This window comes from Prionailurus bengalensis, chromosome F2, assembly GCF_016509475.1.
Source record: "Prionailurus bengalensis isolate Pbe53 chromosome F2, Fcat_Pben_1.1_paternal_pri, whole genome shotgun sequence".
Classification (NCBI taxonomy): Eukaryota; Metazoa; Chordata; class Mammalia; order Carnivora; family Felidae; genus Prionailurus; species Prionailurus bengalensis.
In genome coordinates this window covers 49,657,066-49,669,304 of record NC_057353.1, presented here as the reverse complement: position 1 = coordinate 49,669,304, position 12,239 = coordinate 49,657,066, and the positions used below count along the sequence as shown (strand labels likewise).

Below are 12,239 nucleotides of genomic sequence, written 5' to 3'. Positions count from 1 at the left end.
TCGAAATCAAGAGTCGGACACTTAACTGACTGAGCCACCCAGGTGCCCGTAGGCAGTTAATTATCTTTAATAAGGGATGCAAGTTTATTCTAAAAACATTGTCATCTCTTCAATGAAATAAAAGAGCTTCAGTTACGTCTCAACAACTATAAATATTCAAAACGATTAACTTCACAAAAGTTCATAAAAGTCTATGATTATTTCTTTAAGAGATAAACAATATTAGAAAGCATTCTGAAGACTATCTGAAGTACCTGTGTAAATGGCTTTTCTTATAGTGCTTGACAGGGCTGAGATACAATAGATGACTGAAAATAAAAATACGACAATTCGGAGGAGGGAAACAGCCCAACGATTTGACACGCTTAGAAAAAAAGTGTAATAGAAGTGATATAACTCAAATGAATCTTGGAAAGCAACTGATATTTGACAGATGGGAAGAAAGTAGAAGGAATTCAAAGTTGGTAGAAAAACAGCAGTACTATGTGGTGCAAAAGTAGGGAAATAGTTTGGTAAGTCTGACTCAAGTTGTATATATCTAAAACATCAGGAGGCTTGTCGTGGAAAAAAACCCTGAACGTTTCTGAGCAGGAAGTGAGATTATCTCCACCACCATTATCTTTCTCGTGTTCATCATGGCTGCTTTTGACTTTTCACTATGTGCCAGGAACTCTGCTGGGTACTTTACTAAGTGTTCTGCTATAACACTTGTTTCAGAAATAACTCAGAGAAAGTATTGGTTCGTATGTGATTTTTCCCAACATGTTAACATGCTGCAGTATTATCTGAAGTTGGTTCCTGAGAAATAGAGCAAGAGAAAGAAGCGGGTGGACATGAATGATTGAAGGAGTGGCCTCAGGAAAAAGGAATTAGAAGACCAGAAGAGGGCATGGGAAGAAACGAAGCACAAGCATTGACCTCAGTCAGATCCCCCTGAAGCCTCTGGAACATGAGTTGTACCGGTGTTGCTCTGACTTTGAGGCGAGGATCCTAGACTTTTGTGCTCCTAGGTTAGCCAGTCACTGACTGAAGACTGCCAGTGGGACTTAGGTGAGATTGTTTTGTTTGTCTAAGGCCAATTCTCCGGAAAGGGGGGCAGCTGTGAGTTCTTAGCAGCCAACATTCACAGTAGCGGAGGACGGGTAAACCAGCTGAAGCAAAGGGGTTATGGGTGGGGCACCAAGAGTGTCCACTACATCCAGCAAATAATAGCAGCTGCAAGCAAAGTACATTAACAAAGCTGGATGCAAAAAGCCCGAGAAATACAGAACCACATATGATGCTCATTCATCCCATGTTCTCCCTTTGGGCTGGCTTCGGTCACAAACTCCGTCTTAGAAGTATTTATTGCATGGGTTCTTCCTGGTGTTTGTGAGTACTTCCCTTGACATCATGACTTTGCAGACTTACCCTCTTTTCCTTCTAGACATACTCCTTCCACCCAGATACCTTCATTTTATTTTCAAATCCTACATCTAATATTTGTGCTGCTTAAAACTTAACATGACTTTCAAAAATTGTGCTTGTATTTTTATTTTTAGTGTTTTGGTTACAAAGCTACGTGGGTTTTGAATGGTCTGATCTTTTGGTCCATGATTTTGCAGAGCACAAGGCTTTCCCGGGAATGTATAAGTGATGTGATAGAACCAACTCGGCAAAGAAGATAATATTATCCCCATTTTATACCTGAGGCAACTAAAGTTTACATTAAGACATTTACTAGGGAATTGAAATTAGGTGCCAAATACTAGGGCTCGGATTTAAAGCAAAATCTATCGGACTTCGAGGCTCTCTCTGGGCTCTAATACCACATTCATCTTTCATGATCTAAGTAATCATTTAGGAATATGAAGCTGACAGCAGTATACAATTCAAACCAAAGGTTAGAGAGATTGCGGCAAGATTAATTGATCTTAGAAAACATAGAATAGACTGTCCAACAGAACTCTCTGGAATGGTAAAGATGTTCTCGATCAGCACTGTCCCATACAGTAGCCACTAGGCACTCATGACTATTGAACACTTGAAATCTGGTTTGGGCTAATGAAGAATTGAATTTTTAATGTATTTATGTTAAATCAATTTCAATTAAATTAGCTACGTACGGCTAGCAGTACAACTCTGGAGTAAGACAACTGGAGACGGCAACAGACCACACCGAAAAAAATCAGGACATTCATTCATTCATTCAACAAGTATTTATGATTGTACATGCAGGCCAGATGCTGTTCTGTGTGCTGTAGTGAGCAAAACTAAAAGCCTTGACCTTGTAGAGCTGACGCTTCAGTTGGAGTGATGGAAACAATAAAAATCCCAATAAATAATTATGTGATATGTTTGAAGGTGGTAAAGTGCTAAGAGGAAAACAGAACAGAGTAAAGGGAGATCAAAATGCCAGAACAGGGAAACGTTTTGCAATTTTATGTAGCGTTGTCAGGTGTAGATGGGACTCACTGAGAAGCTGACATTTCAGAAAGAGTTGAAGGAAGTTAGATGCTTTGCCAAGTGGACAGAGAGAGAGGAGTTGTTCCAAGTGCAAAGACCCCAAGATAGGAGTCAGTCTGACATGTTCACAACAGCAGGGAGAAGAGGGTGCTTGGAGTGAAGCAGGCAATGGAGGAGATCAGAGACACCTGGAGGAAAGAGGAAAATCACAGGGGCCTTGTGTCACTTTGTAAAGATTTTTGGCAGTTGATCTGAGTGATTTTAATTGTTTTTAATGTTTGTTTATTTTTGAGAGAGAGAGGGAGGGAGAGAGAGAAAAAAATGTGAGCAGGGGAGGGGCAGAGAGAAAGGGGGACAGAGGATCCAAAGCAGGCTCCATGCTGACAGCACAGAGCCCCATGTGGGGCTCGAACTCATCAACCATGAGATCATGACCTGAGTCGAAATTGACTGCTTAACCAACTGAGCCACCCAGGCGCCCCTTGATTTGAGTGATTTTAACCCATTAGAGATTTTGGGCAGGAACTGAATATGACCTATCTTTAAACAGGATCACTACAGTTGCCACGCTGAGAACAGACTGAAATGAGACAACGCAGTAAGTCAGGCAAAAGACGAACCAGGATGACAGCAGTGGAGACATGGCAAGTCAGATTCTGGACATATTTTGAAAGTAGAGGCATCGGGATCATTCTGTATAAGATTTGATGTCGGAGATAAGAGGAAGAGAAGGACAAGAACAAATCTAAAATTTTAATTCAAGTAAAAAAAGAATGGAGTTGCCATTGGTTTGATGGGAAAGATTAGGAGTTCAGTCTTAGACATGTTAAGTTGAAGGTATCTACTACATTTCCAAGCAGAAATGTCAAGTGGGCAGTGGAAAATAAAAATTTAGACTACAAATAAATAGTTTTGACTGGACATGTTGGAGTTTTAGCATAAAGATGCTATTTAAAGGCACAGGACTTTATTATTTTTAATTGTTTTTTGTTAAGTTTATTAATTTATTTTTGAGAGAGAGAGAGAGAGAGAAAGAGAGAGAGAGAGCATGAGTGGGGAAGAGGAAGAGAGAGAGGGAGAAAGAGAGAATCCCACGTAGGCTCTAGACAATCAGCATAGATCCTGATGTGGGGCTGGAACTCCTGAACCATGAGATCAGGACCTGAGGCAAAATCAAGAGTCCGATGCTTAACCGACTGAGCCACTTAGGCACCCCAAAGGCACAGAACTTTAAATAGATGTCAACACTAGAGTAGTGAATGTAGACAGTGAAAAAAGTCCAACAATGGAGACTGGGGACATTCTAATATGAATCAACAGCAATTTGTGATCAGATACAAGATCAAAAAAAGGGAAGAAATAAATGAATCTTAACATTTGATTAGCCCCTTAGGAAGTTAAGAGTATCCTACAAAGAGTTAGAGAAGTTTAGAAGGTTTACCAGGAGGGGGAGAGATAACAATATTTTCAGGCATATAGGCAAACAGTTACACACATGGAAAAGAACCTTGGGAGAGACAATAGGACTGTTGATAATGATTTGAGAGTCATTTATAAAAAGAGCATCACTGAAATCCAAGGTAGGGGAATATTTAGAGACAAAAGAGATGATCACGTAGTTTAAGAGAGACTATTGAGAAAAAGAGGAAGAGTTGGTATAAGAAGAACACTTAAATAATGCAGTCACAGGAAAACTAAACAGAAATACAGAGTTTTAAGAAAATGTTCATGACTCATAATGTACAGAGCTACTCAGAAGTGATAAAAAATGAGTACTGGGGTTAGGTAATTAGCTTAGGAAATCAGAATATTATATGTGATGTTTAAGAGCCAATTATCAAAACATCACTCTACCTTCCCATTGGAAACTAAATTATGTGCATTTATTTGCATATTGTTTCAGGTCAGAGTAGAAAATAATACTAATGGTCTAAGTGGCGATAAACTCATACTGTGCGCACACACACACACACACACATTCCATTTATCTGCATTGTGGGGTGAGTCGACTTGTTCAAAGAATAGCTGGTTTATAACCATTCTCATTCTCCTACTCGGTATACCACTGGAGTACAAAATCCATGCCAGTAATTGCTTCCCTGAGAAACCTAAATTTCAATATCAATCAAAGATTCTATTTACTTTGAAGAATATTAGCAATGCAAATGTAAAAATTACCTCTGACTTAGAATAAACAAAGTAAGTAAGCGAATGGGAAATATGACCTCTGACATAGTTAATTTTCAAGACACCTGCCTTGGAAACTTGGAAAAACTAAATAAAGCAGCTGAAACTGTTCATTATTGAGAAAAGGTTGATGGTTCACATTAAAAAAGGGTTTTGAATGGTTGCAACTAATACTTTGAATTTGACAGGTATGTAATATGCAGTTGGAAACAAATCTCTGCATATGGGGAACAAAGTATTAACAGATTACTGGTGTCTTGACTTATACTAGTTGTTTATTTTATTTTTTATATTTTTATACTAGTTGTTTAAAATGCTACTTAACATGGGGGGGGGCGGTGGGTAAGGGAGTTTCTCTGTATAGGTATATATACAATTCACACTTAAAATGCCTTAGGAAAAATTTCACAGAAATATAGGATGATATGCTTGATCTGACAGTCAAATTATTAAACTATTGACTGAAGCATTTATTCTCTGTTGAAAGAATTGTTAATGACAGAGCTTTAAAAGAAAGAACATTGGGGTGTCTGGGTGGCTTAGTCTGTCAAGCGTCTGATTTTTGACTCCTGATTTCAGCTCAGGTCATGATCTCACGGTTGTGGGATCAAGCCCCCTATAGGGCTCTGCACCGGGCATGGAGCCTGCTTAAGTTTCTCCTTCCTTCTGGGGCATCTGGATGGCTCAGTCAGGTAGGTGTCCCACTCTTGATTTCTCTCAGGTTGAAATCTCACGGTTCATGAATTCAAGTCTGGCTCTGGGCTAACAACCAGCCTGGAGCCTGCCTGGGATTCTCTCTCTTTCCCCCTCTCTCTAACACTCTCCCTTCCCCTCCCCTGCTCATGCTCTTTCTCTCTCTCTCTCTAAATAAGTAAGTAAACATCAAAAAAAGGAAAAGATTCACCTTTCCTCTGCCCCTCCCCTGTTCACACTCTTCTTCTCTCCCCACACAAAAAAAGAAAAAACAAAAACATTAAAAACAAGAAAAAATATATTAAAAATTTTTTTTAATGTTTATTTATTTTTGACAGAGAGAGAGGTTGAGTGGGAGAGGGGCAGAAAGAGAGAGAGGGAGACACAGAATCCGAAGCAGGCTCCAGGCTTCGAGCCGTCAGCACAGAGCCCGACACAGGACTCAAACCCACAAACCACGAGATCGTGACCTGAGCTGAAGTCAGATGCTTAACTGACTGAGCCACCCAGGTGCCCCAAGGAAAAAATATTTTTAACAGAATTAACATGTGTAAATCTTAGTTAGTACGATACTCATGTAAATGTAATTAGTACACCATTTACGAAAGTTATGAGCCTATGAAAGATAATATTTCAGAAACCACGATACCATAATCCTGATTTTCATGTTTATAAAAAGAATATGGAGATGCTTCAACTTTCTAATGGTGACAGATTTCAAGGATTTGAAGTTATTTTCACATTTGTTTAAGTCCCAGATAAATCTCTAACCATAAATCAGGCAATATTTTAAACTTCAATAACATAATTTCAAAATCAAGCGGTACCTGATATGTAATCAACACAACACAGTAAAAATTTTTTCAAAAAGCACATTCAAATATTTGACATATTTGGGTATGTTGGTGACATCAAAAAGATTTTCATATTTTTCACATGGCTGTGCAGTATAAAGAAGTTTTAATTACACAATAGCTCTCCAAATTTATGGTGAAATCCTTATTTTTGAGTAGTTTAAAAACAGAAAACTTAGAAATATTCACTTATCTTACATCTTTCAATAATAATATTCAATCAAACAATTGATAAGAGTTCCAGCAACTGGAATTACTCAGGAGGTTAAAGTGCCATAATGTTGTTTGGGGGAAGGGGAAAAAGAGGCAAGTTATTTCTCTCTCATTTTATTTATTATTTAATCTATTTTTTGGTAAATAGTGAATAACACTTCCTTCTTATTACTACACAGGAATTCTGCAATTCTTACCTGATACTATACCAATTCCATCATCACAGTCATAGTCAGACACTTCACTATCACTTATTCTTTTTGACCCTATGAAGCAAACAACAGGAATAATTAAAATTGCTGATTATTAAGGGAAAAAAATAAAACTCCTCATCAACCTGAAAACCAAATGAAAGGATTTGGAATGAAACACACCTGAGAATAAAAAGTAGAGAAAGTCGTTGTGCGCTCACACTTACTTTTACACATATTTCATGATGTAAAGATATTGTTCTTAAATTACTCTTAAAAAATTTCCTAAATGTCCTAAAACTTGAAATAATATTAAACACCAAATAATATATGTAAGTGGTTTGATGCCGATCGATAAAATCTATTGAACAAAAAGCTAAGTTAAAAATAGCTAAGTCAAGTCAGTTTTGGATGCTTTTAGACAAAGACACTCAAGTCTATACAAGTTTCAAAGCAAGACAGTATGTTATTTCAAAAGCATTCATGGGCTTTTTTTCTAATATGCATGACTAATAAATTAAATGTACCCCATTGTTCCTTTTTCACACTCATGGAGAAGAAGCATAATTTAAGAGACACCTTTCTTTTAGTATTAGTTTAGCTGTTCCTCCACTGGTTTGAAAAGAAAATGAGAAATAAATCATCCACAAGCTTATTAATACATTTAAATTGTGAAATGTTATATTTTCTAAGAAATAGCCTAAAACAGAGCAGTAATAATTAACATAATACAAGACCTCTGTGTGTGAGTTTCTATTACAAAAGAAATCTCTTACAAAATTTTAAAGTGTTAATCACGCTATGGCAAAAACGCCACTAAACTGATGGCGAAAGCAGATTTCCTTCACATGTAATTATGAAATATATCGCATATATAAACATGTTATAATGTTTTTAAATATCTCTCATCTCCTACATGTGTCTTAAAATAGGCACATCTCACACAATAGAATCTGTTGTTATAGTTTTTTTCCTTCCTTATAATCAGAAAATGCTTAATGGTAAATGAAAACAGTGTTGCTATTTCAAGAAAGACTTCTTTCATCTGTCTACTTATACTACACATTAGTCATTAAATAGACTAAGTTCAGTTATCAGAAAGTAAATAATTTCCATAAGGTTTATAAAACACTAAGAGCTCACGTTGGGTAAGGTGTCTAAAGTAGCAATAATCAAACATTGTAGGAATGCACTCCAATATTTGCAACTTTCTCTTAGAAATATTCTACACATTTTTTTCTTTTTCTTTTTCTTTCTTTCTTTCTTTCTTTCTTTCTTTCTTTCTTTCTTTCTTTCTTTCTTTCTTTCTTTCTTTCTTTCTTTCTTTTTTTTGCTTGAACCCCTGCCCTCCTGAGAGAGGGAAGCGTCTGTTGAAAGGACTCTTGTTTTCCACCTTTTAATGGGTACATTAAAAACATCTATCTATCTGTTTTGATCATGTGGTCCCATTGAATGGGTTCACTATTTTCCATCCGAAGCTTATATCATAAAATTTTAAACTCAATCAAACCAGAGGCTCTTTCTTATAGCCCCAATTGATACGGAAACTATAATTACCACACAATATCCCAAAAGACTAGGCACAAAAGGATTTACAGAATTATTATATACTATACATTCTAAATGGATGTATGAGAAAAAAAATGATACCACAGATGAAGCTGTTGAGGAGAAACAGAATAAGAATTGCTACTCATCTGGTAACAAGATCTCACCTTGTAAAATGTAAATGCTCAAGGACAGGGTAATGATTAGTTTCATGTGCCAGGTACACTAGGGTATAAAGATTACATGCTTTTGGTATTGGTCAAGAATCAGATCTGCCTCTGAAGTAAGATAAGAATGACACCAGCAAAAAAATGAAGTTCATTTTATCAGTCTTCATAAGTTGTTTTGTGTGGGGTTGTGCGTAGAGTTGGGGACTAGGGGATATATGTGATTTTAAAATGTTGCTTCCTTCCAAATGTTGTTACTTTCCTGACGGAAGTTGATCTATTTTTGCTAGTGATTCTACAGAGGTTAAATACATGCAATTATGTTGTCTCTACTTGGATGTTGTCATTTAACATCCTGATGAATTCAAGTACTTAAGTTTAATGTCACTGAATATATCAATCTTCCCTTTGAAAAGTAGTGTGTTCAATGTCTTGTTTAAGAAATCATTCCTGAGCTTATGAACAAAGATATTTTCATATTTTTTTCTGAAATTTATAAACTTTGCTTTAGCACTTACATCCTTGTCTATCTTGCACTGAGTTTATGTACGGTATGAGATATGGATGCAACTTTGCTCTTTCCATATGTATAACATATACGTCCATTTTCAGTAGACATAGAATGACCTATTGATTCAAGGTTCAGTGAGTTATATTTTTCGTAGCAATTTGTCCACTTTGTCCAAGTTTCAGTGTTTGCTACAATGTTCATAATTTTATCATACTATTTATTGTTTCCATTTGATGGAAACATTTCCATTTGCTGTCTGAACCTTCTTTTTATTCTTTTTATTCTGTCAATAAATTTCACTAAAGGTTTATTTTGCCATTTCAAGGGACTAATGGGCTCCACTGGAAATTTGTTTTGCACTTGATTGATTTCTGCTTTTATAGTTATGATGTTTTTCTTTCTACTTTGAATTTATTTCAGTTCTTTTGCTAAACCCTTAAATTGGATGAATATGCCAAAAATTTCAGCCTTTAATCTTTATTAACATAAACGTTCCCCCTCTGAGTATTTTTCTACATTACTAAAATATTTATATATAGTGTATTATTTAAAGTTCAGGTCTAGGTATTTTCTTCTTGAGTCTATTAGATATTTACCATCCATCATTAAATCCAAGGCACAATTGACTGAATAACACATGATAATTGCAGAGATAATAAACCTTAAAAGGAAATGTTATTAAGGTGTCTATTTTCAAAATTTTTCAAATATATGATTATAGTTTATTATTGTTTAAAAAATTGACATAGTAACACTGGCATTGAAGAAAATAGACTATATTGTCAAGTTTTTGAAATCTGTTAGAAAATGAATTATTAAATAGTACATTAATAATTCTTACAAATGTTTCATGGATATAACAGAAGAATACAAATTCATTATTTATTAGACGCAGACTTCTTTATTTGACAGGAGAACTATGTGGTTTGATCCTTTTGTATCTTTCCTAAATTTTTGTTTGCCTGACCTACCAGTGATTGAGAAAAATTAAAATGGAAACTTCTTCAATGGTGGTGAATTTGTTAATTTTTCTTTCTAGTTTACTTTATGTATATTGAAGTTAGTTCATTTATACCTACAAGTTTAAAAATATTTCAATAGGTGCAGAAGAATTATTTGATAAAGTTTGCCCCCCATTCATGATAAAACATCTCAGCTAACCAGTCCAAAGGAAATTTCCTCAAATCAATAAAGGGCATGTACAAAAAAATCTGTAGGTAACATCACACTCATGACATATAGAATGCAATCCTCCTAAGACAAAGAATTAGCTAGGGATGTCCACTCCAACCCTTTCTGTTCAGCACTGCATTGCATTACAGTATAATACAGCAAGGAACAGAACTGAGAGGCATACAGATTAGAAAGCAAGTAGTAACATGATCAGGTAGCTTAAAACTCCTAAGGAAGCTATAAAAACGTATTAAGACTAACAATTTAGCAAGATTGCAGAATATATACATAGTCAACATACATAAATGAACTATATTTCTTAGAGAATAGCAATGGATAACTGGAATATAAATTTCAAAGCCACTATCGCTTACAAGAATACCCAAACACATGAAAAACTTATGAGTACATTTAACCAAAAATGTGCAAAACATGTATATCGCCAACCACAAAACACAACTGCATTTGCTTCTTAGGGCTGCTATAACAAAGTACCGAACACTTTGGGTGGCTTATAACAACAGAAATTTATCGTCTCACAGTTCTGGAGGCTAGAAGTCCAAAATTGGGGTGTCAGCAGGGCCAGGGGGAGAATCCTCCCTTTTCTCTTCTAGCTTCTGGTGTTTGCTAGCAATCCTTGGCTCTCTTTCACTTGTAGATACGGCATTCTAGTCACGTGGCTGTCTTCTCCCGGGTCTTCATATTGTCTTCCCTCTGTCCATGTCTATCTGTGTCCAAATTTCCCCTTTTTATAAGGAAGTCAGTCATATTGGATTAAGTCCATTCTTGTGACCTCAAAATTGAACACTTGACTACTTCTACAAAGACCCTATTTACAAATAAGGTCACATCTTCAGGTACTGGAAGTTAAGACATATACTTCCAGTGGGACACAATTTAACTCAAGACAACTGCTAGCAATTTAAGAAAATTTAAATAAATGGAGAGACTTTTCTGCAAAGTTGGAAGTCAGAGTTATTAAAATAACATTGTCAGGGTGCTGAGAGAAGATAAAGGTAATTCTAGAATTTCATACACAGCTAAACTTTTCATCAGGAACAGAGAAATGAAGACATATTCATAAAAGCACAGCCTTTCAGATCTTCACTGAAAGAAGTCCTAAAATATGTGTACTTCAAAAACAGAGAAATTCATCCCAGAAAAAAAAAAAGTATAAAATGAAAAGAAAAAGGTGGGAAGCAAAGAAAGTGGTAAAAATTCAGGTCAATCTAAATAAACTCTGAATGAACAAAATGGCAATATTATAATAAATTACTAATTGGAAGGCTATATATTCTGGTAATATATTAAATAGTGGGGGTGAGAGTACAAATCAGATTTTAACTTATGCAGTTTGGAAAAAAAGGTAGAGGTGTTAATTAATGTTAATTTGCTAAGTGTGCATATTGTAATGTCAATAGTTACTATTAAAAGAATAGAGATTAAAAATAAAAAGCAGAGGGCACACAATAATCATACTATGTCACTATTTATATCAGAAAAAAAAGAGGAAAAACCCATACATGTCTGTTTATGTAAACATAGCCTATCTCTGCAAACATACAGAAACCAGTCAGAGTTCATTCAAGTAAGGAGAACTAGATGTTTGAGAAACAGAGGGGTAAGAATTTTTTTTTACTTTTAAATTTATACCATACGAATGTACTACTTAAAAATTTATAGCAACATTTTACGAAAGTTTCATTTGTAGATGAAGAGAACATATATTCTCTGTTGGTTGGGAGAATGTTCTGTTTATTCAAGTTCATCAATTCTATAGTTCACATTTATGAGAGACTGTTATGATGATTGTGGCTTTTCAATTTCTCTTTCCAATTCTTTCTAGTTTTTAAGATAGGTATGATATAACCAAGTCTGGGATTTTAGATGTTTCTCTGGTTCCAGGTCCTGCTAGACCTCTTCCTTCAGATTCCCCCAGTCCTGCGCCAAGTACATCTGAAGCTTTGTGACAAAGGATCTACAGAACTTCTGCAGGCCACCCATAAAATCATGAAGGGACATTTTGCATGCACTTTCCCCTCCCAACTTGTCCTATGACCCACGGTGACTTCAAGACCACTAGTAAATGAAAGGGCAACAACCCTCCAAAGTTCTTTACTAGCTCTCCTCTGTTGCCTCTGGCACATGACTTTTTTCAGATTCTTCAACCATTTTCTTATAAACCTTCTTACAAAGAACTACCAGCTTCTACAATTTTGTGGTTTAATATATTTATAATAAATATTTTATTCCCTAT

At 35.6% G+C, this 12,239-nt stretch overlaps 1 protein-coding gene across 50 annotated transcripts in view; it reads right to left on the bottom strand.

Annotated features, from left to right (window-relative positions):
- RIMS2 (regulating synaptic membrane exocytosis 2) overlaps positions 1-12,239 on the bottom strand; it is a 604,627-nt gene that overhangs the window by 227,901 nt on the left and 364,487 nt on the right. For all 50 annotated transcript variants that reach the window (XM_043601572.1, XM_043601575.1, XM_043601571.1 and 47 more), the window contains one exon: positions 6,590-6,658. In XM_043601572.1, the coding sequence (XP_043457507.1) occupies positions 6,590-6,658 (69 nt within the window). The remainder of the gene's footprint in view (positions 1-6,589; positions 6,659-12,239) is intronic.